Below are 27,697 nucleotides of genomic sequence, written 5' to 3'. Positions count from 1 at the left end.
GGGAACTGCAGTCAATATCCTATGATAAACCTAATGGAAAAGAATGTGAAAAAAATGTGCATACATGTATAACTGAATCATATCACTGTAGAGCAGAAATTAAATCAACTGTAAATCAATTATACCTCAATAAATTAAAAAATAAAACCTCTAGAATGTAAAACACAAAGAACAAACCCTAGTACAAAGTATGGACTTTAATTAATAATAATGCACTGATCTTGGCTCAACAAACGTGCTACACTAATGTAAGATATCAGTCATATGGAAACTGGAGGTGGAGGCGTCAGGGGGTATAAGGTACATCTATACTTTTCAGTCAATTTCCCTATAAACCTAAAACTGATCATAAACAGAAAGTTTACTAAGTAGAAAAAAATGGTCACTATAGCACGTTTACATATTAATTCTTTCAGTTGTTGTCCAAATGAAAAGACAAAAATTTGCACATCTCACTTAGAACTCGTAGCCCTCCAAGAATATGTTTGTGTGTTCCAGGCTCCTCACCATGGTTCAAGTGCTAAAATCAGGGGTTCGGGAATGGAGTGGGGTATTCTGAAAAGCCATTAGAACTCTTTCTTCAAAGTGTCCCAGAAAATGTCTTGAAGGTCGTCTTTCAAAGATGTTCTTCTGGGGATATTTGTTTTCGGAGAGAGGTTAGAACACATGATCTCTAATTCCAAGATTATATAATTTTAGTTTTTATGAAGATTTAACCCTCAATTAATTTGCTTTTAGTTCTATTTTTCACAGACTGCAGTGGCCCAATGCCAGAACAATAATGTACTTGACTTCTAGCTTTCTAAGTCTTTCTCTTAATTCCCACAAGCCTGTCCAAATAGCAACAATTTCATCTAGGCCAACCAATTGTCAATTTTTGGTCCTGGGAAAGAATAACTAATAAACCCCACTTCATTCCAGCAAACCCAGATCACATTCCTTTCTGATGGCTTATCGCATTCCACTCCGAGCTGAGTTCCATAGTTCTAGCTGCACTTGACATCTTTGGGCAATGCTCTTCCTAACTTTTCTCTTAGAGAAACCCTAGAAAACCTTTATATTCGTTATTCCCTATGGAAAATATTTCCTTCCAGGAATCTGAGGCTAGGATAGATTTATAAAGGACTCATGTAATTCTAAACTTTTTAAACATGTTATTGAATTCACACGTGTACATCTTTGTTTAGTTTTAGCAAACAACAATGGCACGTTAGAAGCTGGAACATCGTGGGCATTGAGAAAGTAAAAAAACACCTTCTGCAAAGTGTTCACTGGATCTGAATATTGAATTTCTTCAACTGGGGTAGAATAGTTTTCCATTTGAAAGTAAGTAAGAGGGATCCTAGTCATAAGCATGGGTGTCTAAGGGAGGAGTAGACACCCACGATTTCTGGCTCCCCCCGTCTGTCTCTCTCCTGTCGCATTACATCAGACTGCTCACACTTCTGATGTGACTTCCAGCAAGGATGGCTGACTGAGGCACGGCTTTTCAACGCCACCTACCATCTGCCCTGAGAACTGCATTAGCATCTCAGCCGTCCTGGTCTGCAATCCATAATGGATTCGACTCTCCCAATCGAAAGAAGAGATGTACTGGAATAAAAAGAAAGAATAAAATGGAAGAGGAAGTGAACAGTCAAAGATTCTGGGGAATAAGCCTGAAAAATTAGGTGGCAAGGAAAACCTGTCTCTATCTCAATTTTACTATTTCCAAAAGGGAACCTTTACTTATAAAAAGTTACAATCAAACTCAAATAGGGATGAGTGATGTTTCCAGTGTAGTAAGATCTAGTAATTACTCTTAGATTGAATTAAAAGCAGTCATTTGATAATGTACCCATTGAAGGATGAAAACATCCTTCTTTTAATAGTGCTATCCCAGTGTGTTCCCTGTCTGAAAGCTATCACAAGGTATTTTTGAACACAGTAACAAGTTAAAAGAAAGACAAAACATGCCTCCCTAAAGTGTTGAGACTCTTCTTTTTTCACTTGAGTGGTAATTTTTTTTTCATACTTTCACCAGTTTCAGGAAAGGGTGGGTTAGAGTCAGGGGCTTCCTGAAACTTTTCAGAACAAAAATTCTAATTCAGTGTGTTCAGAGGGGCCCCGTGAGAATCGTGTTTTGGAACATACCGACCCCATGTGGTATTAGCTTTGCCAACTTTGCAGTTTCGTGTGAGATTTATTTTTAATCTTTAACAAAGCATGCCTGTGTTTATCTTAACTAATGAAAAAAGTGTAATCATTTAAAACAAAACTTTTAAAAATAATTAAATATACAATGAATGCTGAAACATAAAAGTCAGACAGAATGTTACCTTAACAAGAAAGAGCTTCCTAAAGATCAAAGGATTGCTGTTTGTTTTATTTGCTTAAGTAACCAGTACTTTCACTTTAAGGGATTTGGTGGCTATTTGAAGGAGGCTAGGAGGTATCCACTGCCCAACCCCCACCAAGATAAAGGCCTCCCACCCCTCACATTGAGAGCTGGGAACTTTACTTATTGACACTAAAAATATATTCTTCGTGTTTAGAATGGAATGCTGAGATTTGATTGAAGACAGTACATGAATCAAGGGAATGGCATTTGGGGGGGCATGTCTTTCAATCTTATTTAGAAGTTTTGGGGAAAGACCATCTTTTGAGCTTTCCTTTTGTGTGTGTGTGTGGCCATATGTCATCATTGCAGCACTGAGGAGGTACTGCATAGGCTTCTATGACCATCATGGAATGCAGTGCTTCCGAGGGCAATGCACCTCTTATATTGCCGATTTTAATGCTAGGTTCAATAAAAGAGGGAAGAAATGGGCTTTAGAGCATGAATGTCTTTTTTTCCTCTAAGTACCTTCAGATTTGGGTTTTAAGTCAGTGATACTAGCTAAGTCATTTGTGGACTGACAAGTGAGAACAGGATGAGATGGAAATACATTCAGTTCACTTGGTGGTGGCCTGTAAGAGGTGGGTTTGTGTAATGGTGGTCCCTCCTTCTATGAGGCCACTGTAATCAGCCAAAGCAACCTTAGATGGTGCAATATCTGGTTGTTCCCAGTCTGCTATTAGGTGAGCCCTACTAAATGCTGCATATATACCACTCAAAGAGAAATGATAGTTCTTTTCATTTGTCTCCTGTGTTCCCTCCAAACAGCTTTAAAATCTTTGCTACTTTTTATGAAAACTTTCAACCAATACTTATTTTGCATGTGGCTAGATTGTGATTTCTGGGGTTTTTTAAGGGCACTGTGGCTGAATTTTCTACCCAGGAAGTATAGCAAAATGCTGAGCTTGAGCTCTAGAACCTGATTCTGTCACTGACTTATGACAGTCAGTGCAGTGAAGGTTTCTAAGTCTTAATTTGCTCATTTGCAAAATGGCAATTATTAATAATGTTTAATTTGAAAGGTTTAAACACAGGTAGAGGTCTCAACACATGGTCTGGCATTATGTGGGAACTGTTTTAAGGAAGGATATGTATCCAAGATCCTAAATCAATTACCAGAAGCCAAATCAATTACCAGAAGGTTGAGGGAATCTCACATCATCTTTTTTTATTTTTGCTTTTTGGCCATGCCATTCAGTCAACCAGGGATCAAACCCACACCTGTTGCAGTGGAACAAGAGTCTTAACCACTGGATCGCCAGGGAAGTTCCCCACACCACCCCTCTCTTTTCACCTTGGTTCCTTTCTGCTACCATCTCACTGAATGATCTGGAAGTTCTCAGTAGGATGTTCCTCAGCAGGCAGTCCACAGGCACACGCTGTGAGGGTAGAAGGAAGAAGGTCCTGAAGCAAAGACAGTGAACCTGACAAATGCAGACAGGACAGAATATTCATGCTGAAGAAGGTTTTTTTGTTGGTGGTGGTTCAGTCATTCTTCAGAACCCTACACGGGACTGAACTTAACTGCAGTGTGCAATAACTATCCCAGGACTCCAGGAAATCTTACAGAAAACAAATCCTCTCACGGTTGGGAGAAGCATAATGCAAATATTCCAAACATCAGATACTCCCCCAATCATGGTTTAGGAATGCACTGAATCAGCAAATTACTTTGTTTTGCTTAGTTTACTTTAATGGGCGGCAGTATGGCAGAATGGTGAAGTGAGGAAGCGCGGTTGTTACAGTTTTTTAAAAATTATTTCATGGTATTGTTACCAATAATTGCTTGATTGCTGGTTGACACCTAATAACTACAAATGCATCAGAACTGGAAAGGTAGATCGTATGTATGAGAGATAATAAAAGCAAGTTTTAAAAGTACTGAAGACAGGGCAGGGGGCTAGTACTTTTAAAAGGGAGGAAATAAGACTCATTATTTGGGGTAGGCTAATTGTTATGTCAGGTTTCCAAGAGTTATTTTGGTTTGCAGAAAGACTTGAGCTTGGATCCTATCAAATAAAGGCTTCTCTTAAAGTTTGCAAATGACTGAATAAGTGATTTTCTAAACCCTTCATTTTATCCACAGCATGACGAACATGAATATCTGGACTGAGTCCACAGTGCTTTTCCTAATGCTGATCCCGCAGCTCCTTTTCAATTCTGGATTCAGAGAAGTTCTAGCCTAAGTGTGGCTGACTCAATGACGTTAGATGGCTCTGTGGGCCCTGCTGTATCTCTACTGGAATGTTTTTTTTTTTTTGGAATGTTTTTTATAGTCACATCCTCAGCTGCAAAATTACTGATGAGTAGACACTTGTAGCCCCAATCCCGTAACTCTACCACAAAAATAGAATTTCAGACTCTTTCAATACGAACATTATCTAGAGAAAACTGTATCTAGGTCTTCCCTGATAAGTTACATGATTCAGTGCTTTGTTTCTATAAACTAAAGTTAGAAACTCAAGAGTGACTCACTTTTCTTTTTTGCATGCATCTAAGTGAACAAGGAAGTCACACTGCTTCTGGTGTTGCTTTCTTTACAAGGAAAAAAAAAAAAAAAAAAACTTGCTCCTTCTTGAGCATCCTTTTTAGGTCAGCAATTTTGAAGTGCAGGACTTATTGGTGTCCAAGCGGAAAGGGCTGATGCTCTGATTTATCACGACTCCCTCCGAGTGGAGTTCTTCCATGGCTGGAGAAAGGAAAACATTTGTTGTACTAATACTGAATGTGCTTCCTGTGTAAAATAACCTTTAACTCTGTGGAGATCCCCCATTTTAATGATTGGGATATAGTAGAAATAGAAGGAAATTCAAATGCCCCAGTAGCATCCACTCTCCTCCCCGGTAGGTCAGGCTGCAACCATCTGAGGGACAGAAATGGTTGCTTGGGAAGCATTCAAGGCTTCTCTTTCTCCTATTTTAAGATATGACCATTTTGATTGTTTAAAAATGTGTGTGACATTCTGACCCATTAAGGAGACTGGGCTATGTCAATCAGGGGAATGAGGTGGGTAGACTGGGGAATTCTGGCATTCACACATTTGTCGTGGGGATGGGAGGGACTCTTGTCAACTGGAGAACCAGCTCTCAAACCCAAGCCAGACTGCAGCTGCCTGCATCTCCCTATCTTCATGATACAAATATGACTGAGTCTACTCAGTCTACCTCAGTACTGGCTCAGGGTGACTGCCCTGAGCACTGAAACGATTCTTCCTACACAGAACCTGAAATGGGATTCCCTACACTGAATGAGGTGAAAACCTGGGATCAATCAACTAAAGAAACAAGCTTTTCAAGCATATTTGAGTTTTTGCAGTGAAGTTGTTATTTAGTCGCTAAGTTGTGTCTGACTCTTTGCAACCCCATGGACTATAGCTCACCAGGCTCCTCTGTCCATGGAAATTCCCAGGCAAGAATACTGGAGTGGATTGTCATTTCATTCTCCAGAGGATCTCCCCAGACCAGAGATGGAACCTGCATCTCCTGCACTGGCAGGGAGATTCTTTACCACTGAGCCACCAGGGAAGCCCTTTGTAGTACAGTAGCCCAGCTCTTTAGGAGCTGTGAGAAAATGTCTATGTGATAGGGAAGAGAGGTTAAGAACACACTTTCAGAGCTTCCCCAGATTGTAGGCTCTGTGTGTCCTCGTGCAGCACAAGATCACGTCCCGTCCCAGAAAGCCACACCTGAATAATGCAGTTGGCATTCTTAGAATGCATCTAGCAGTGGATTAACAGGAGCGCTTTCCACAGGTCAATCAATGGCGTCTCTGCTTCTGGCTGGCTTGCAGATTGCTCCTTCTTAAGACATGTCTTCTTTTTAAAAGACAGCTGAGCTTGTTGGAAGACAGAAGAGTAAAGAGAATGAGCTGTTTTGATCTATCATTCCCTATCTCACTCTCTCCTTCCTCTTCTTTCCCACTTACACTTGCAACTCCTTCAGGCCAGACTTTCTGATTACCTTGATTTTCATTTCTTTTGCCTCCTCCTTCCTAAGAATGAACGATATATCTCAAACATAATGACTCAAGCAGCATGTATGTCTCATGTGTTTGACTGCATTTCTGGTTCCTAAGAATTAGGAACCAGAGTTCAGTTCAGTTCAGTTGCTCAGTTGTGTCTGACTCTTTGCAACCTTATGGACAGCAGCACACTAGGCTTCCCTTGTGGTACTTGTCCAGCTAAGTCTGACAACCTATGGTGTAGTAGAAGAAACACTGTCTGGTACTTTTAGTAGGTATTTGATATTAGTTTGTCTTTTTAAAAATTGATCTGCAGGTCAGCTACAGGTTTTGATTAAAAAGAAAATACTTAAATCAAATTTATCAATATTTTCAAAGACAAACAGATTTCTTCACATACATGATTCAATATGACCAGTAGTTGTTTGAAATATTACTGAGCACTTACTCTGTTACAGTGCTTGTTGCACTTTACAGAGAAATAAAGGATCATGTTTCGATTAAGATTAATTTTGGATGCAATTGAGTACCTGACTAAAGAATAAGCATTGCTATACATTGCTATACATTAAGCAAAAAGGCAATTATTTTCTTCCTATACAAGAAGCCTGGTGGTGGTGGTGATTTAGTGACCAACTCGTGTCTGACTCTTGCAACCCCATGGACTGTAGCCTGCCAGGCTCTTCTGTCCAGGGTATTTCCCAGGCAAGAATACTGTAGTGGGTTGACACTTCCTTCTCCAAGCATGAAGCCTAGAAGTAGGCAATTCAGTGCTCAGTGAGGTTATTAAGGGCTTAGATTCTTTCTCTTCTACTTTTCCATTCTTCTGTTTGTAATCTCATGATTTCAAGATGATTCTCACAGGTCCAGATCTCATAACTGTGTTCAAATGAGGTGGTAGCTGAGGGAGGAAGGACAGGTCAGGGTAAATGTGACTTTTTTAAAAGAGTGTCATCCCTGTTTGAGCAAACTCCAGGAGACAGTGAAGGACAGGGAAGCCCGGCATGCTGCAGTCCATGAGGCTACAAAGAGTTGGACATGACTTAGTGACTGAACAATGACAACAACAACCCCCGTTTTATCACAGAAATATGCCCAACAAATTCAAGGCATGATAAATAAAAAGGCACATTCATATCAAGGTACTCTGTGGTCAAAAGACAAAGAAAAAATCTTAAAAGCAGAGGGAGAAATAGATTATTTACAGAAGAAAAACAGACTTTGGGCACACTTATCAAAAGCAACATGGATTTCAGAAAGCACTGGAATAGTACCTTCAAAATGCAGAGAGAAAGTAATTGACAACCGAATTTTCTATAACCAACAATCTTTCAAGAATGATGGTGGAATAAAAACATTTTCAGACAGACTACAAAATGAGTGTTAACTATCACTCAGAGAAACTTCTACAGGATATACTTTAGGATGAAGAAAACTCATAGCAGAAAGAAGGTGAGAGATCCCAAACAATGAAGAAAATGATGAATACATGGATAAACCTATAAAATTACTGTGTTAAATAACAATGACGCCTTAATTATAGGGTTTGGAAGTAATACAGAATCAAAATGCTAGTAGAAAAAAAATGGCATATAAGTAGGAAGGAGGCAATAGGAATAAGGCATTCAAAGGTCTGTACTTTGTTCAAGAGGGTAAAACACTAACTGAAGACATTAAATTACACATTTGATTAGTTACACACCTTACTAAATTACACATACACACTATGTACATTAAAATTCTAGGACATCCCACAAAATATTAAAAAAAGGTAATAAGTGCTGAACTAATAAAGTGAAAAAACAGAGTCAAGAGAAAAAATTTAAAAATGAAGCTTAATGTGTTCCTAAAGTAAGATGAAAGCTCCCAAAAGACGGTGAATGAGATTTACAGGCGAAAAAGCTGAAAAAGATAAGAGGCACATGTGCAAACAAGTGCAACAATGTGCTACAGCTGCAGTGAAACAAGCATGCGTATGTTATGGGGCACAAAGGATCCCTTCTGCCTGAAGCAGGGAGAATGGGGCGGTGGAGCAAGTCAGGCAAGACCTCACAGAGGAGGTGACACTGACCTGAGATGGTGCAACAAAGCATGTCGGAAAGAGGGGAAAGCAAGGATAAAAGTGCAGGGGCATGAAAGCAATGACATTTTCAGAGAATTCCAAGTAATTTAAAATGACTGAAGTAAAGGATTTAAGAATGAGGTTAGCAGTCAGATCACAGAAGGCCTGTTTGCCATTGGACAGAGTCTGGAATTAATCCTGGAGGCCAGGAATGAGGAGCAAGTGAAGTGCTTTGAGGAGCGAAGTCACAGATTTGAATTTTAGGGCACAAAACGTCTTTGACAGCAGCAGAGAAGATGGTCTGGAATAAGCCAAGTTCTTCTTGTGGCTCAGGCAACGGGTAATTATTTGTTAACTACGATACCCTATTTCTCATGAGATTTCACTGTGGTATTTGAGAAATAATACTTTCCTTTCTCACTGACATAAAGACATCTTAAGTAGAATGATAAACAAACAAGGTCTTTTTTCCCCTCTAAACTCTATTGTGTAAACTTAGTTGTACACTCTAATAAATGGAGTGAGGTTGAATAGCCTTTGGCATCAATCCCAGAGACTAAAACAGTGAGAAAACAACAAAACATGGAACATAATATCTATCCATAAATCCAATTGTATGGTTAGGTCTATGGCTCATTTTAAGAGTTATGATTTCCCTGGCAAAGTACCAAAAAAACGTACCTTCAAAAATTACTCAGAACAGCCAACTTGGCATCCAACCACACTGACAGAATGAAAAATATTGAGTAAAGAGCCTACGTGTAATTCCCCATTCTTGAAGAAGTAAAGGAAGGGTGTTTTCTAAGGCTTCAGAATGACATATTTTATTAAATAATAACATGGTCATGAAAAAAGCCAAGAGGAAACTTCCCAGCTCACGTAGAAAATGGAGTCACTCTATTTTCTTTAAAACGATAAACATATTCTGTCTTATAAGAGAATGTCTCAGAGCCAATGTGTTCACAGCGGTTAACTCTGTTCTTCATTCCCTTGTTTTCGCTTTTTTTTTTTTCCGCTTTATATTGTTTTCTAATTTTCTACAATGAGCATGCACTGCTTCTAGAAGGAAAGAGAATCAAACCAATCATACAATCAGAGTGACTTAGGCTGTCTTTTTCAGCTTTTAGATTCCAAATAAGATTAATATAAACTGCTTCTGAGATAATCTACTAGTGTGCTTTGAATATATGCAAATTTTCTCTCAAATTTTTGTCCTCAGGGGATAAATTTTCCAATTTTCAAAAATATTAAAACTTCCCCTCTCAGTTATTCATAACAGTGCAGGGGAACACTGACACCACTACCCAAAAATAGCATCTAAACAGAAAACATTAGGCATACGGGCATAATATATCAGGTTTTGTACAGCACTGCACAATGTTTGTTGGCAGATGTATCTTCTGAATTAGAATTTTTAGTTACTATTAAAATGATTCTATGCTCCTACATGTAGACTGGCAAATGAAGGGTAAAAGAAACGGGTCTAAAATTTAGAATTCTTTGCATATAACCTATCAGCTGTACGCTCCACAGGCAAATGAATAGACTCTCCATGCTGAAAATAGAAACCATTTCCTAAAAATACAGACCCAGGGCTTCCCAGATGGCTCAGAGGTAAAGAATCTGCCTGCAATGCAGGAGACACGGGTTCAATTCCTGACTCAGAAGATCCGCTGGAGGAGGGCATGGCAACCCACTCCAGTATTCTTGCCTGGCAAACTGCATGGACAGAGGAGGCTGGTGGGCTACAGTCCATGGGGTCACAGAGTCAGACGTGACTGAGTAACTGAGCACACATACACCCAAGGTAAAAATTCAAAAAGTAAAGGGGAACTTCCTTGGTGGTCCAGTGGTTGGGACTTGTGTCTCTGATGCAGAGGGCACAGGTTTGATCCCTGGTTAGGGAGCTAAGATCCCACATGCCTCACAACACAGCCCCCCCAAAAACAAACCACACATACCTGAGACAGGGCTGTAAAAGCAAGGAAAGTAGAATGCTAACCTCAGTTGTGCCTGATGCAGTGCAGACATAAAAGAAAACACCTGGATTCCAAAGAGTCCACTCTAGTATTATCAAAACCCCACTTTTCATAAGCAGAGGACACTCTTTAAAAGTAGCCTTGGACAGCAAGGAGATCCAACCAGTCCATCCTAAAGCAGATCAGTCCTGGGTGTTCACTGGTAGGACTGATGCTGAAGCTGAAACTCCAATATTTTGGCCACATGATGTGAAGAGCTGACTCATTTGAAAAGACTCTGATGCTGGGAAAGATTGAGGGCAGGAGGAGAAGGGGATGACAGAGAATGAGATGGTTGGATGGCATCACCGACTCAATGGACATCGGTTTGGGTGGACTCTGGGAGTTGGTGATGGACAGCGAGGCCTGGCATGCTGCGGTTCATGGGGTCGCAAAGAGTCAGACACGACTGAGTGACTGAACTGAACTGAAAACACAGCAAAATATTTCAGAAGAAATAAGAAACACCCATCTCTGAGGGTTAAAGAGAAGGGTCCGTCAAATAAACTTGATGTAACATATTCCTTCATCTCTTAACACTTATGAACGGACTTGCAAAGAAAGATGTGTATATAAGATTTATCTTAAATTAAGCACACTGAACCTTTCCCAACACTCAGAATTCAGTTTAAAGAGGAGCTGGAGGTACTCTTTATATCTGGAGGTTATTTTCTGGTCCTCTGAAACACAGTAACTTTCTTCTTTAGTTGAAATTTGTAGCACCCTTGCCAATTGCAGGGGAGCAATTTCTGAAATTTATACTTAATACAACAGCTCTAAGTTTACCTTAGATGTTTACCAAGGGAAACATCTAATGTTTACCAAGGGATCATTTCATGCAAAGATGGACACAATAAAGGACAGAAATGGTATGGACCTAACAGAAGCAGAAGATATGAAGAGGTGGCAAGAATACACAGAAGAACTATATAAAAAAGATCTTCACAACCCAGATAATCATGATGGTGTGATCACTCACCTAGAGCCAGCCATCCTGGAATTCGAAGTCAAGTGGGCCTTAGGAAGCATCACCATGTACAAAGCTAGTGGAGGTGATGAATTCCAGTTGAGCTATTTCAAATCCTGAAAGATGATGCTGTCAAAGTGCTGCACTCAATATGCCAGCAAATTTGGAAAACACAGCAGTGGCCACAGGACTGGAAAAGGGCAGTTTTCATTCCAATCCCAAAGAAAGGCATGCCAGAGAATGCTCAAACTTCCGCACAATTGCACTCATCTCACACGCTAGCAAAGGAATGCTCAAAATTCTCCAAGCCAGGCTTCAACAGTACATGAACTGTGAACTTCCAGATGTTCAAGCTGGATTTAGAAAAGGCAGAGGAAACAGCGATCAAACTGCCAACATCCATTGGATCATTGAAAGAGCAAGAGAGTTCCAGAAAAACAACTACTTCTGCTTCATTGACTATGCCAAAGCCTTTGACTGTATGGACCACAATGAACTCTGGAAAATTCTTAAAGAGATGGGAATATGGCAATACCAGACCACCTGACCTGCCTCCTGAGAAATGTGCATGCATGTCAGGAAGCAACAGTTAGAAATGGACATGAAACAACAGACTCGTTCCAAATCGGGAAAGGAGTACGTCAAGGCTGTATACTGTCACTCTGCCTATTTAACTTATATGTAGAGTACATCATAAGAAACACTGGGCTGGATGAAGCAAAGCTGGAATCAAGATTGCCGGGAGAAATATCAATAACCTCAGATATGCAGATGACACCACCCTTATGACAGAAAGCAAAGAAGAACTAGAGTCTCTTGATGAAAGTTAAAGAGGAGAGTGAAAAAGCTGGCTTAAAACTCAACATTCAGAAAACTAAGATCATAGCATCTGGTCCCATCACTTTGTAGCAAATAGGTGGGGAAACAATGGAAACAGTGACAGACTATTTTTGGGGGCTCCAAAATCACTGCAGATGGTGACTGCAGCCATGAAATTTAAAGAGGCTTGCTCCTTGGAAGCAAAGTTATGACCAACCTAGACAGCATATTAAAAAGCAGACACATTACTTTGCCAATAAAGGTCCATCTAGTCAAAGCTATGGTTTTTTCAGTAGTCATGTACGGATGTGAGAGCTGGACAATAAAGAAAGCTGAGTGCCAAAGAACTGATGCTTTTGAACTGTGGTGTTGGAGAAGACCCTTAAGAATCCCTTGGACTGCAGGGAGATCCAACCAGTCCATCCTATTCATCAGGACTGATGCTGAAGCTGAAACTCCCAATACTTTGGCCACCTGATGCAAAGAGCTGACTCATCTGAAAAGACCCTGATGCTGGGAAAGATTGAGGGCAGGAGGGGAAGGGGATGACAGAGGATGAGATGGTTGGATGGCATCATCGACTCAATGGACATGAGTTTGAGTAAACTTCGGGAGATGGTGGACAGGGAGGCCTGGTGTGCTGCGGTCCATGGGGTCCCAAAGAGTCGGACACAACTGAGCAACTGAGCTGAAATTTTACCTACCTTGAAGAGAATATGTCTTATTAACTTTTTCCATGAATTGCTTTCTCTCTCAGACAATGAAGAGCTCACTCTTCTACCTTAAATGCTAAAGGAAAACATCACCACGCCACCAAGCCTTGCACCAGCCCCTCTCCAAATCCCCCCATTCTGATTTCAAAGCTCAAAAGAAGTGTTTAGAGAGGCTGGGGGTGGGGGTGGGGGTGGGGGGGTAGAGAAAGGCTAAGCAGGCCCGGCCAGAATGTGCAGCTGGCAGCGATGAGAAGGTTGGGCACAACACACACATACACACACACACTGTGGCTCCTGATGTCAGCTGATGTCAGAATTGTAGAGACTGTGGTAGGATGGCAGTTTTTGTTGAGTCCAGTCCGGAGGGAAGGGGCATACTTGGAACCAGAAAAGGATTTAGGGTCTTGGCTTACAGTGCTGAGCTTTCAGGTTGGGCTCCAGGTATAGAAGGGTGCTTCTGGAAACTTCTCCAAACCTACTTCCAGCCTACTTCCCAGCCATATTAGTCAGTCTTACCTCTTAGGCACAAGTATCCATTTATCCATTCCTCCCCTCCACTTTTCATTTAATAAACATTAGTGGGTGCTTTCTACAATTTCTACAAATTATTCTATTTCAGATAGAATAATTTGTAAGACATGGCCCCTGATTGTAGGAGTCTGTGGGAAACAGTCTGAGTGCTAGAGATTATGGTAAAATGTGTATAGGCTGCATGAGGGCAGAAAGGAGAGAAACTGACATCTCTACTCAGGTACTCCTCTGCTGCTGTGGCCCTGAGAACATGCAACCAAACTTCCCTGGTCCGCTGCAACCAAGACTTCCTGGTACCTTCTACTCTGTTGCAAGTTGTCTGCACATCTTAGCGCTGCCTGAAACCTAGCTTTATCACAAATGATGCCACTGTCCTCAAAAGCTGGTCCAGTGGTGTCTGCTCTTTCTTCCACTTTCCCTGACTCACACAGAGCAAGAAAACACCACTGCTTCTTAGTATGGACAGCTACCGCTCCATCATTAACTATCAACTTGACTCCTCTTCTCTGAAATGCACGCATCTACTTGACTCTACCCTTCCTCTTCTTTTGGACGGATGAGGATTTGGCCAAAGCCATGGGGATTTTTCAACTCGATGTGCTTCACATCTCCTAATAACCAACCTCTGCTCTTGCCTGGCTGTGCTCATTCACCTGCTTTTCATCCAGGTTTTATTACTGGCCTACAGTCCAAATCGGAGTTTCTTTCTATGTTCAATAACATACATTCAACAAATATTTCTGCCAGAGAGGCTAAAAGTTAAGGAAGACATCAAAAAATAAAGTAAAAGAAAATACTTTTTCTCATACACAGCATATAACAAGACTGACTTCTTATATAAAAAGTGGATATAGTACGATCTACTTCATAGAGTAATTGAGGATGAACTGAAGGGGCATGTCAAGAACCAAGAATAGGGCCTGACACATAACAGATGTTAACTATTATTACTGTAGCCTCCAAACTCTATAATGTATACAAAGCTTAAGCAACCATATCAAACCATTCTAGAATCAAATCTAATGTATCTGTTTAACTTACTTTAGCATAACCAACACTGTCTTGTATTAGTTGATGCTGTAATAAACTTTTTAAAAAGGATATAAATATGGGTATGTTCACTGCTCAAAATAAGGTGATTTTCTCCTTGAATGCCTTAACATTGGTCATCAAAGGCCTATTTTCAAGACTTCATGACTTTTTAAAGCCATTTGAAAACCACATTCTAACCTCTATTTTGAACCACTTTCAACCTCTCAGCACTTTCTTCCCCTTCAGATTCTAAGATAGCAATTTGATTTTTCTTCTGTCTCTCTGACCATTTCTTTTTCATCTCCATGGCAGGCTCCCACTCCTCTGGCTGTCTGTAAAGTCTACTGTTTCTTGAGTTCATCATCTTTCACTGCTGCTTCTCAAAGTCTTTCTAATATGCTGTGCCACCTTCACTGATATCTTTATCATCCCTGTCTTGGACTACTGCAACGCTCTAAATGGTATTCTGGTTCCTCCTGAATCCATATATCCCTTATGTTGCCACCAGAATAATTCTTTTTTAAATGTCAAGTGTTTATGACAAGACCGGCATTATCTCCTCTTTCCTACAAGACATCCCAGACCTCAGCACTTTGTACAGGGGCTCTTCCTTTCAGTTCCAGTCAGTCCCTCCAGTCTCATCTCATCTTGCTCCACCTACTCACCCAGGACTCCAGCCACATGGACACAGTCTTCGAATGTGACTGCTTGCAAATCCCTGTCTTTCCACGTTTCCTCCTCAAGTCCCCTCTCTCCTTGTTCCCAACCATTCCCTGATCAAGCTCCTTTCTCTATTAAGCATTTACACATTTCATTTTAATATGTTTACATGTCTATGGCCCTGAGAAAACAAAAGTAGCTCAAGTACAGAGAAATGGCTTTTTCTCCTATTCAGCCCCAGAATCTAGAACCAAGGTAATGCTCAACGAATATTTCATGACTGAATCATGAGCAATCAACAAACATTAAAAAAAAATAATTTTTTAAGATTCAGTTTTAGAATGGGTATAAGTACAACTGAACCACTTTACTGTACACTTGAAACAAAACAGTGTAAACCAACTATGACCAATACAAAATAAAAATTAAATTAAAAAAATAGAGATGTAGTTTTCAATTTTATCCTTAGAACTGAGAGAAAGGAAAAAGATGCAAATGAAACACTCAAGCTCCAATCTCTGGATAAAGACGGACATTCTGAAGAGCCAGAAGAAACACATAACAACAGCAATGCACAATTCTCGAAATGTGGATTATCACAGCCATTCAAGTTGTGGGATCACAACAGTGGATATGCATGACACATACAACCTTATCACCTCCCTCCTTAAAATCCTTCCATGCCTTTTTAAAGATAAAGCTTCATTTTTAATCTGGCACACCAGGGCCTCCATAATAAATCTGCCTCCATTTAAGACTCATCTCACACATGTCCAGTCAGCTAAGTCATGTCTGACTCTTTGCAATCCCATGGACTGTAGCCCACCAGGCTCCTCTGTCCGTGGGGTTCTCCAAGCAAGAATACTGGAGTGGGTTTCCACTTCCTCCTTCAGGGGATCTTCCAGACCCAGGGATCAAACCCAAGTCTCCTGTGTTGCAGGTGGATTCTTCACCACTGAGCCATTTGGGAAGCCCCTCATCTCACACTACTCACTACCTTACTTTGAACTAGCCACACAGGCTTTCTCTCCCACTTGAGTTTTTGCACCAAATCTGCCAGCAATTCTCCCCTACCTAATTCACTCTCACATCTTGGCTGTCAGCCCAAGGATTCCTTAAGTTATTTCCACTACATGGTGACAAAACCCAAGGCTGTTTTTCCCGCATCATATTCGGAAGGCAACACACTATAGTGTGTGACTCTAACCATAATGGATTAGGTGTCTTTCGGTATATCTATTTAAACTCTTTTATCTTGTTTTCAGCACCTGTACAACTGAGGTAATCGCGGTACCCACTTCACCTACACTTTCAGCACTTTGAATTGTCACTATATAATAAGAGTCCTCGTGAAGTGAAAGCAGCTCAGTCCTGTCCCATTCTTTGTGACCACATGGACTGTAGCCCGCTAGGCTCCTCTGTTCATGGAATTCTCCAGGCCAGAATACTTGAGTGAGTTACCATGCCTCCCGCAGGGGATCTTCCCAACCCAGGATCCAACCCAGGTGTCCTGCACTGCAGGCGGATTCTTTACCAGCTGAGCCACAAGGGAAGCCCAAGAACGCTGGAGTGGGTAGCCTATCTCTTCTCCAGCGGATCTTCCCGACCCAGAAATCGAACCCGGGTCTCCTGCATTGCAGGCGAATTTTTAAAAGCTGCGCTACCAGGGAAGCCCCAATAAGAGCCCTCAATTATACTTAACTTAGCTGTCACCCTGGCCACCGCCAAGAGCTCCTCTACTGCTATAGCGCAGGACCCACAGGAGCCGGTTCATTTCTCTATTTTTAGCCTCGGCCCAAAGTTCTAAACACAGGACGCCGTCGATACGTCATTTAAATATAAAAAAAAGCAAAAGAAACTGGGAAAACCCTTGGGTTCCACGTTTGCTGCAGGCTAGCCACTCACCCCACCTGGGCCTTGCTTATCCTTATGAAAAAAAAATGTCACCTTTACCTCAGAAATTTTATACTGACGGGGCGACGCACCTGGCAAAGCACATTGCCCCTCCCCCGGCGGTCGGGGTTGCTGACGAAGAGAGCAAAGGCCCGAGGCCCCCCTTCCCGCCCTCCGCCAGCCCACATCCCTCACAGCGCCCTTGGCCCCAGGTCCCTCGGGACCTCAAGCGTGGGAGCCCCGGCCCCGCGCGGCTCCCTCTCAGCGCCCCGCGCCCTCCTTCCTTCCTTCGCCCGGACGGACGCACTTCCGGCGGATGTTGGGGGGGGGCAAGCCCGGAAACGGAAGTGAGCGGCGGGGCCGGCTGACCGTCAAGGGGAGAGCTTCTGTACGCTGAGCGAGTCGAAAATGGTGAGTGAGACACCCCCCCACCCCCACCGCGGGCGACCCGAGTGGCCGGCGGGCTCGGGTCTGTGGCCGCAGGAGCAACCCGCCGCCTCCCTGCCCGTCGCGCCGGCGGCGGCGGGAGGAGAAGGCCGGCCTCTCCCGCCATGATCTGTCGAGTCACGGGGTTCAGGGGTACTCGTGGCCGTCTGGGCCGGGCTCCGGCGCTGGTGCCGGGAGCCTAGCCTCGGCTTCCTCCTCTCTTCACCTCCTCTTCTCTCTTCCCACCCCCCAGGTCCCCCAGCCGACCCCGACCTCGGTCCCTTCCTGTAGTCGGCGACGAGCTGGCAAGGGCAAATCCGAAAGTTGCGGCGGTCTTGGGGTGGGGGCACCGCCCGTTAGCCCTCCTCCGAGGGGCAAACCCTTGGGAGTCGTGTCCCCCAAACTCCTCACCCGCCCCCCGACCCTCGGAACCGCCTGGATAAACAAACCCACAACTATGGGTCGGCTTTCCATCACTCTGCTTTTACTTTGCCAACATTTTGGGGAGTTTGTAGCATGCCAGGCGTTGGAGGGGGTAAAATACTTGTTACTCCCCATGTGTTAACGTTGTTAGTGGAGTCCTCCTCCTCCCCCGCCCCTTCTCTTTTTTTCCTCTTCTTAACTTAAAAAAGTTTGATATTTGGGGGAGATGTCCTGAATCGTCATTGTCCCGTGACTCTTAATACCAGTCCAGATCTAGAAAGCTTCTGTTGGTGAATGGGCTTCTCTTGTAGCTCAGTAGGTAGAGAATCTGCCTGCAGTGCAGGAGACCTGGGTTCGATCCCTGGGTCGGGAAGATCCCTTGGCGAAGGGAATGGCAACCCACTCCAGTATCCTTGCCTAGAAAATCAAATGGACACAGGAGCCTGGTGGACTGCAAGTCCATGGGGTTTCGAAGAAGAGTTGGGCGTGGCTGAGCGACTAACAGTTCTGTTGGCGAATACTGCTGAACATAGAAAAGAGGTTTTCTACACCCTCAGAGGGACTTCCCTGGTGGGCCAGTGGCTAAGACTCTTGGTGTTACCCATGTTGGGGGGCGGGGGTTCTTCCATCCCTGGTTAGGGAACTAGATCCCATATGCTGCAACTAAGAGTTTGCAGGGTGCAACTAAAGATCCCACATGCTGCAACTAAGAGCTGGCACAGCTAAATAAAAATTTAAAAGACACACTGAAATAACTAGTGTTAACTTTTCATAGATTTGCTCCCCTCTGCTACTCTTTTAGAAGCATCATGTACTGATCCTGATATTTTACAGAAGGGAATTGGCAAAGTGATAACGGGTAGAACTCAGAGATCACAACCCCCCTTTTCTTTGTGCCTAGAAGAGACTTTTCTTGTGTCACTCTACAATAAAGCAGTCTGGGAGGAAGAGAACTGTGCATGTAGGAAATAACGTTTGGGAAGGTACAGTCATACAACTCTAGTCCTGTAAGGAGATCAGATACCTGGAAGGATGAGTAGGCAGGGCCGGAGAGATTCTGTGCCTTCATCACAGGCACCTGTTAGGTTAGTGACAGACACTAGATTCCAACTTCTTTTCCTAATTAACCGTGACTTCTGTTCAGGGGAGTTGAAACCTGTTGTGCAGGTTCTTGAGTTCCAGGCTTTGGGCCTTGGACAGTGTTTTTCAGACAAGGCATTGACCAAGCAGTGAAAGATTTTTTTGTTTGTTTTTTGGTTTCTCCCAGCTTTGTTGGAGGAGATTGCATGTCAAGCAGACTTTGCTGTGTAGAACTGGAAAATTTGGAAGAGTCTACAGGCAGCAAGACCCAGTAGAGTGCTCTTAAAGTTATCCAGGTGTGAGAGCCTGGACTCGGGTAGTAGATTGGAGAAACCCTGGACAGACTACAGCACCTGACCCTAGTGAAATGCACGAATTGAAGTAAAACAGCAATTTAAAAAGCTAATTTTCCAGAGTAGTTTCTCCTAGAAGAGTATAGACTAAATACCAAACTGCTTGTAGCTTTTTTACATTTTTCTTCAGGATTGCAAGGATGTTGCATTTAGCACCAGATGGTTTAAACTCAGCATCTTGTGTTTTACCTGTTGTAATGTTTGTTACATTTTTATTATGCATATTTATTCTCTCTTCATTATACTAAGCCCTAGATGCCAGATATGTATCTTCAGCATCTAGTAGAGTACCTGCCACATAGTAGATATAAATATTTGGTAATTAAATTACAGTGTAAATGAGTAGGGTGACAATACACAAGTACCAAATATACTGTGAATCTTAGCTTTTTGTTTCTTTTTATTTAGGCCAACCTGATTAAGTGTGTTTATTTTTCACAGGTAGCACCCTCTTAAAGGAACCAAACACTTTCTGAGATTCCCTTTTTTCTTCAGCTTCTGTGACCACTCTCTTCTAGCTCTTCTGTCCATTCTTAATTCCATTTTCCTTGTTCTTTGTCCTTAAGGAATGGTATCCCCCAGGATTCTGTCCTCAACTTTTTTCATTCTGTGCTCATCATTCCGACGTAAAGGAGGGATGTTCCCAGTAAAAGTAAATCTGATCATGATCAGGTGCTCAATTTCAGAACAAAATCTGAATTTTTTTGCATATTTAAGCCTTTTCATTTTTTCTTTTTGCCAGCCTTTCTTTCTGCCGTACTCAGACATATAGTTAGCTGATCATCTCAAACTACTTGTGGCTTGTTCATTTATATTTTTATACCTTTACCCATGTTCTTTTTTTCCTGGAATGCCTTTCAGTCTGAGAGCACTCAGCTATCAGGAATCCTTCCTGCCCCAAATTCCAGATTATTCACTGAACCTTGTGCAACCCTCTACGTGATGCTGAGGCTCATAGTAATGGCCTAGACTGTAGTCTCTTAGAGGGCAGAGACCTTATCTTTTCTCTGATGCTTAAACAGTATTTTTACATAGAGGTTCAGTGTGAGTTAACATTTTTTAAATATATAATAGTGTTTTTTATTTGTGTTGTAGAATGCCAGAGGACTTGGATCTCAGCTAAAGGACAGTATTCCAGTTACTGAGCTGTCAGCAAGTGGACCTTTTGAAAGTCATGATCTTCTTCGAAAAGGGTATGTAGGGGAGTTGTGACTTTGTTATAATATGTGAATTATTTTTCACAATATTCTTTAGATCTTTGACAAGCCATAAATATGTATTTAATTGATAAGATAGCAATAGTATACTTTAGACTAGAGGGAGGGAGGAGAGGAAGCTTGGATGTTTCTGTAGTGGAAGAAGCATCTTACCAGAGTACCAGGTTCTCAAGAAAGTATGTACTCCTAGGAGAGATTACCTGGCAGCACAATTTGGTGGGATTCTTCTTTTTGCTCCTGATAACTTAGAGAGCCCTTTGTTCTTCATCTTATTAACTAAGATAAATTGGGAGTAATTCACTTTTCTTTGGGAGATACTAAAGAGCAGTAAAGAGCATGGGCTCTGGGTTTTGGTTATGACTCTGCTATTTACTAGATGTGTGCCCGTGGGCAGATTACCTAACTGTTCTGTGTCTCAGTGTCCTCACCTGTGAAACAAGGCTAGTAATGGCATCTGTCTTACTTTGAAGAATAAATGAGCTAATCCCTGGAAAATACTTAGACCAATATGTGACATTAGTAAGCATTAAGTAAGTCTTAGCTGCTCTTGTTTTACATTTCTAGTTATAGCACAGTTATACCCCTTCCCTTGATTTCCTTTATGTTTTTATATGTTTAGGTCTCATTTTCTAGTACTGGTCCTTTTTCTTGGCAGTTGGTTTTTTCTGTTTAGTCAAATATCCTCCCCACTGTGTACATACTGTGCTTTGAATTTTATGTTTACTTAGAAGGTATTTAGTCATAGAATGTCATTCTAATATTGGTCTCTGGAAGCAGACATAATGCCTCATTGTCTTTCCATTTTGTAGTAAAAGATGCAGTATATTGCCTTCGGAATTGGAGATATAATTTGATTTATAGTATAATCAAATTCATAAGCTAACCAGTAACCGAGTCCTGATGATTTGGTTTTGGGTTTTGGTCCGTTCCCCCCACCCCTGCTACACATACACGAAATGCTCCTTTTTCTTCTCAGATTGTAAGATTACCATGAGCAGGACCATTTTCAAATTCCACTTAAGGGTAATGCTTTGTACAAAGACAGTATTGATAAATACTGATGTTACAGGATTTCTGAGGTTTCTTTCAGCTCTTAAATCCTGGCTTGGAAAATAAGATGGTGATGTTTATATAGAGAGAGGGATAGAGACCCGTGGCCTGGTTCTAGCTATGTATCACCTAATACAGTACTTGTATATAGTAGGTAGTTGGTAAATCTCAAACATGTTTTTCAGTGTGTGTTTATCAAAAATATATTAACTATTGAATATGCATTAGCTGTAAACAGGAGAGATGTAGATATTTTATGTAATAAAAGAATCACATCATCACAGTAATAGTAGTACACACACTATTGAGTTTCTTCCAGATATAGAGCATCACTTAGCACCATTTTTTGGAGGGTTCTCTCCAGTTTATTGAATTCTTGACCTCCAGGATCTATAATAGATATATTTACAACAATATATAGAATACTTGATTTTTTCCCTCTTAGTGTAGTTCTGTGAATTATATATGTTTTAATTCCCACAATTACCACCACAGTCAGCATACAGAATAGTTTGTTCATCCCCTTCAAGCTCCCTGTGCCATTTCATTGTATGACAGCACTGATAGATAATTTTGAGCTCTAGGTATTGAGTGATCTGTAACCTCCCTCTTAAATGTTTATTTTCAGTTTTTCTTGTGTGAAAAATGAACTTCTGCCCAGTCATCCTCTTGAATTATCAGAAAAAAATGTAAGTATGTTACCTGTGGTTTTATTTTTACCCTCTAGTAGAAAAATGCTGTTAGTAATACATGATTAAGACAATTATGAAGAACATGAAACCTTGTTTTCAGTATCCTTATGGAATAGGCTTTGGTTCACTAAAGCTTCCTTTCTACACCTTTTTATCTTTTTTATGGACATTTCTAGAGGTTGGTCCACCTCTCCATTCCTGTCATAACATTTCCTCACTTGGTGATCTTTTTTTTTCTTTTATATTTTCTCCCTGCCATTTTTGCTGTTGATCTCCAAGCCCATCCCTCCCGCCTTGGATCTTTTTTTCAAGCCCTTCATCTCCAAGTTACTGCTAGGCACAGGATGTACACAGATGGGTATGACATCATCCCCATCCTTTAGGGGCTGAAAATTTAATGGGACGATAAGCAGTGGATTGGGACTGGCTGAAGCACTATAGAGGACCGCGGATGGAGCAGCCAACCTATGGAAGGCTTTCTAGAAGAGGGGACACTTGAACAGTTTTAGACCTGTATTAATCAGATAGATAGGTGGAGAAAGTCACTCCCAGAGGGGGTAGGACATGTACAGATGTCCTGAAGACCACCTAGAGGGTTCTGTGTATGTATGTGTCACATGGACGTCAGTGCTCACTGTTTTGAAAACAGAATGTCACATTTAAAATTATGTGTTTAAAAAAAAAAAAAAATATGTGTTGTCTTCGTAGTACCAGCTCAACCAAGATAAGATGAACTTCTCCACACTGAGAAACATCCAGGGTCTTTTTGCACCACTAAAACTGCAGATGGAATTCAAGGCAGTGCAGCAGGTGGGTTTCTGGCTGTCAGTTTGCATGCCTCCCATCTGTGTGCTGAACTGATTGGGAGGAGTCTTCTCTCTGGTAAAAGCTGTACAAACCTCACCTTCTCTTCTTCCCTGCAGCCTCTCCTACTTTCCCCCTGTTAGGATATGACCTCCATTCCTACTTCATAGAGAAAAACAGCTTTGAAATGGGAAACACCTTCGATTAGAGGCTCAGTGTCTGGATATTTACAGGCATCCACTTTTATATTTCTCTCCTTTTGGAGAGTTACTTTGAATTTATGGTGCCTCTAGGAATATCCAAGTGGAGGTGTCTAGTGGGCAGGTTGTATATCGCTGAGTACACATGTTGCTCAGAAAGAAAATGTCCTTCCAGGTGTTTAAGAACTGTCCCCCATCTATGCTCTAGATTCTCTCATATCACACTGCATTGATTCCAGTGACTGCTGGATAGCTAACAAAGAAGAGAAAAATGGAAAATTTGGTTTGGCTGCATTAAAGTTTGTTGAGTATGTGCCAGTGACTGCCATTCTTTATAGCACACTGCTGCAGGTGTGAGGGAAAGGTGCTACTGGCCTATGTCACAGGTACTGAACCAGGGTGAGACAGGTCAGGTAACTAGGCAAGGCCGTAGGATTGGTGAGTACTGAAAGCAGTGTTTGAACCCAGAGGTTGAACCTCTGACTTCTAGCCCATGCTTTCTGCATTGTACTTAGGTACTGGTCTGCAGTATAAGTGAAAGTCGCTCAGTCGTGTCTGACTCTTTGTGACCCCATGGACTATACAGACCATGGAATTCTCCAGGCCAGAATATTGGAGTGGGTAGCCTTTCCCTTCTCCAGGGGATCTTCCCAACCCAGGGATCAAACCCAGGTCTCCTGCATTACAGGCGGATTCTTTACCAGCTGAGCCACAAGGGAACCCCAGTCTGCAGTATATGTAATTAATAATTGGAAAATGTAGATAGCACTAGTTCAGAATGGCATTGTAGGTTTTAAAAGCCCACAGATGACTTTGATCTTCATCTCGAGTTATCACTACTGTTTAAAAGGGTCATGACTTGTATTTGTGCTATGAGCACAGAACAACATACAAAATAAATGATCAGTTTATTAAGTGAAGAAATGCTCTCAGTGCATTTCTTCAGAATTTCTTCAGGAATTTGATTGTCGCATGTTTTTTAGAAACAAAACATGATGTTAGACTCGATGATTTTGTGTTTCATCACATGGTATGCCTTGGACAGATGCAAAGCCCCCAAATAATGTGTGGACCTGATGGGATTATTAGGTATTAGTAAAAGCTTTCAATTTCAGTGTCTATATTTTGAATAAGGTTATGAAGAATTAAAAATTTGGGTCTAAAATATGGACTTACCATTCCTCCCCTCCCCCCCCGCCGTTAAAGTGATATTTTATTTAGTTTGAATTTTGCAAATTATGAAGACACTGAAATGTGATCATGTATGTTTTTTTCTCTTTACTATTTCTAAGTTTGCTCTTTTATACTTTTCCTAAAGGTTCAGCGTCTTCCATTTCTTCCAAGCTCAAACCTTTCACTGGATATTTTGAGGGGTAATGATGAGACTATTGGATTTGAAGATATTCTTAATGGTAAGTGTCATTCCACACCTTTTTCTGGAGCCCCAGAAATATACAAGGCAACAACAGCAAACGAAACCTACAGTGTCTTTGTCATCATGTAGCTTGTAGTTGATTAAATTCACTTGTGTTTATTCACTGAAATAAGATAAAATTTAATGATGATAACTGTTCTTTAACTGGTTTTAAAAGTGAAAGATGTCTATGGAGTTCTGAGATTATAGTCATTTCAGTCAACCATTGACAGTCATTGATTTCATGTCCTGAGGATAGTCTGATGTGTGACTACAGTGTGATATTCTTAGGGCAGCTTAAACAAGGATTGTTGTTGCAGTATTCAGAACATTTGTGGGATATGACTAGCTTTAAAAACATCTAGAAAAAAATAAAAGTTTTCTTCAAAAATACCCTCCTTGTCCTCCTAGATATGTTTCTGTAGATGGCGAATACTAATGAAGAAAAAAATTTTAACAAGTTTCTCTGGATGATTGTATGATGTTTGAGGTCAATGACTTTTAATTGAGATCATGTAGCATCCTGTTTTTTTCTGGTTCTGAGGAAAGAGAGCAAATACAGTTCTGTCCAGTATGGCCTGTGCTCATTCTCCAGCAGTTAAGGAGAAACAGAAAAACGTAGCAGGATTAAATTATACTAGTTTTGCTTGGCTGCCGATGTTTGGTAAGGAAGTGCTCTGGACATAGCAGAAGTCTCATGAGCCTCTTCTGTGAGGGCACTTTTTGAGTGCAGGAAACCTCGGATGTCTAAGCTTTTACATTTAGACCTCATTTAAAACAAGTAAGGTGAACAGCTAGGCCTTGCCTTAGCTGTTTCTTCTGCTTAGAATACTTTCCCCTCACTTCTCAAGTCCCAGTTTAAATGCCACCCCTTCACAGAGGCCTTCCTTGACTACTCAGTCTAACGTGCCCCCAGTCACCCTGTCACCTTACTTTAATTCTTTGCATATCACTCTTCTGGTGTTTTCTTGTTTCTTATTTGTTTTCCCAACTTAAATACAGGCCCCAGGAGAGCCAGGGACTTTGTCTTGTTCACTCTTGTGTCCCCAGGACCTCCTAAGGTGCCTGGTTCGTGCTGAGTGAGGAAAGCTCTGGCTCACCACATTCTCCTCATCACCTTTGATACAGAAGGAATTTTAAAGTCTACAGTGAGGAAGTACTGTGTTAATCTAAGTGCAACATGAAGACTATTAAGCTGGGATGAAAATCCGTACATTTTTTTGAAGTTTGGAGGTGATGAAGGTTTTGCTTACTTGCTCATCAGGGAAGTGCTTGGCCCACGAGAATCTGCATGCTATATTATAAGGAAGGGAAGAGATTATGAGATTTTTTCCTAATGCTGAATGTGGCCTTCCGTTTACTCCCTTCCTGTCACTTGAAGATGAGGAAACGGAGACTGATCAAGGTGTCTCTTCCCGCCTGGGAGGGCCCTCCATGGGCTGGGGCCTTGCTCATCGGCATAGGGTGTGCAGTCTTCTCGGGCAAGTGTTTTATTAAATCAAAAGGCTTAGAGAAGCAGAGTTTCAAGGAAAGTTGGCATTATGTAAATGAGGATATTCTTTGTTTAAAAATTGAGAACGTTATAGCCAAGACTCACGTCTGCCATGATTAATTACCCCCAACCCATCTCCCTCCTTCCCTCCCTATTTGGCTGCTGCTTTTAGTTAGTGGGTGTCCTTCCAGACTTTTCACATAAAATCAGAAGATATTTGGCATTGCTTAGTATTTATCTTTTAACACAGTTGGTTTCGTACTGTGTGTATCTTACAGGAGGTATGCTGCATCAGTACCTGTGTTGAGAGATGCATACTTTTCTCTCATTAACATGAAGCACTGCTGTAGCGGACACCTTTGTTCTTTGTATTCCTGTATAGACATACTTATTGGGTTTTGGATGCCCGTTGTATACATAGTCCTCTACTCTGTTGATAATTGTAGCAAACTCTTGTATATGTAACCATTTATTAATAATTATAACAGTTATCAGCTGTTGTTGAGGCTACTATGTTGTGTGACAAGTGGCCAGAGTCAGGATTCCTAAACTGATAATGACACAGTCATCTCCAGTCTCAGGAGGTCCAGTGAGGAAATATCCAAATTGATTTGTTATTCTTGATAATCATTATTTTAATGATTATTTATTTTAATAAGCTGATTTTACAGTTTAATTCATTGGGTATCCTCTTTGGAGGAGTAAAAAAGAAAACGCTTTGTTTATAGGAAACTTACTGTTGGTATTCATTTTTAGAATTCTTAGGTGCATTATCACAGTTAAAGTAAGACTTTTGTCTGACTCATCAATACAGACAAGAGAGAAGATTTCTAGGGTTTTTTTAGTCTAGGATTCTGGTTTGTGTATATATGTGTTTGCAACATAGCACAGAATGATAGAGATGAAATTGTAAATTACATTAAGGATTGCTTAATCTCTTAGCGATTGTTCCTAGACTCAACTTGGAAGCCACTGGAAAATTTAAGAAGTTTGAAACATGAGAACTTTTTCAATCTGTATTTTCTTTTAAAATCAACTGAATTGAGATATAGTTGACATACAGTGGAATGCATCCATTTTACAGTGTCCAGTCTGAATTCTAGTAAACATGTGCAGCTGTGAAACTGTCTCCTCAATCAAGATATAAAATGTTTTCATCATCCCCCAAAAGTTTCCTTGGTCCATTTGCAGTCAGCTCCCCCACCCTTGGCCCCAGGCAGCCAGCGGTATATTTTCTGTCACTTTATATTTGCTTTGCCTAATTTAAATTTTCATGTGAGTAGAATCAGAGAATTTATCTTTTTTTGAGAACCTTTTACATGTTTATATTTGTTTCTTTTCAGACCCATCGCAAAGTGAACTAATGGGAGAACCGCATTTGATGGTTGAACATAAACTTGGCTTGCTGTAATGCCGTGTGCTGTTCATGGAAGTAGAGGGACTGCGTCTTGTTTATAGTTGTCTTTTTCCTATAATTTGATGTGCGCAACATTAAAAGTACTAACACGTGAGAA

The 27,697-nt window shown here is 41.3% G+C and overlaps 1 protein-coding gene and 1 long non-coding RNA gene across 8 annotated transcripts in view; one reads left to right on the top strand and one right to left on the bottom strand.

Moving 5' to 3' along the window:
- Window positions 1–17,263, bottom strand: part of LOC122686750 — a 24,230-nt gene extending 6,967 nt beyond the window's left edge. For 2 of the 7 annotated variants that reach the window (XR_006338885.1, XR_006338888.1), the window contains exons 1-5: window positions 17,093–17,210; window positions 6,063–6,211; window positions 4,853–5,066; window positions 3,672–3,801; window positions 1,504–1,593 (exon numbers count right to left, since the gene is read on the bottom strand). This is a non-coding gene — a long non-coding RNA (uncharacterized LOC122686750). Of the gene's footprint in view, window positions 1–1,503; window positions 1,594–3,519; window positions 3,802–4,852; window positions 5,067–6,062; window positions 6,212–17,092 lie in introns of those variants that run through there. The other 5 variants (XR_006338886.1, XR_006338889.1, XR_006338887.1 and 2 more) reach the window with 5 other exon arrangements.
- Window positions 17,264–27,697, top strand: LOC122686749 (proteasome maturation protein). The gene is made up of 6 exons (XM_043891984.1): window positions 17,264–17,443; window positions 20,410–20,507; window positions 22,210–22,270; window positions 22,982–23,083; window positions 24,596–24,689; window positions 27,527–27,697. The coding sequence occupies exons 1-6, from the start codon at window positions 17,441–17,443 to the stop codon at window positions 27,592–27,594; spliced, it is 426 nt and encodes a 141-aa protein (XP_043747919.1). The 5' UTR covers window positions 17,264–17,440; the 3' UTR covers window positions 27,595–27,697.

Source organism: Cervus elaphus, chromosome 30 (genome assembly GCF_910594005.1).
Source record: "Cervus elaphus chromosome 30, mCerEla1.1, whole genome shotgun sequence".
NCBI classification, from domain to species: Eukaryota; Metazoa; Chordata; class Mammalia; order Artiodactyla; family Cervidae; genus Cervus; species Cervus elaphus.
This window is presented reverse-complemented; position numbering and strand designations above follow the sequence as displayed.

Coding starts and splice junctions, on each gene's coding strand:
- LOC122686749 (XM_043891984.1), top strand. Junction 20,508..22,209: donor CATGATCTTCTTCGAAAAGG/GTATGTAGGGGA, acceptor GTTTATTTTCAG/TTTTTCTTGTGTGAAAAATG. Junction 24,690..27,526: donor ATTTGAAGATATTCTTAATG/GTAAGTGTCATT, acceptor GTTTCTTTTCAG/ACCCATCGCAAAGTGAACTA.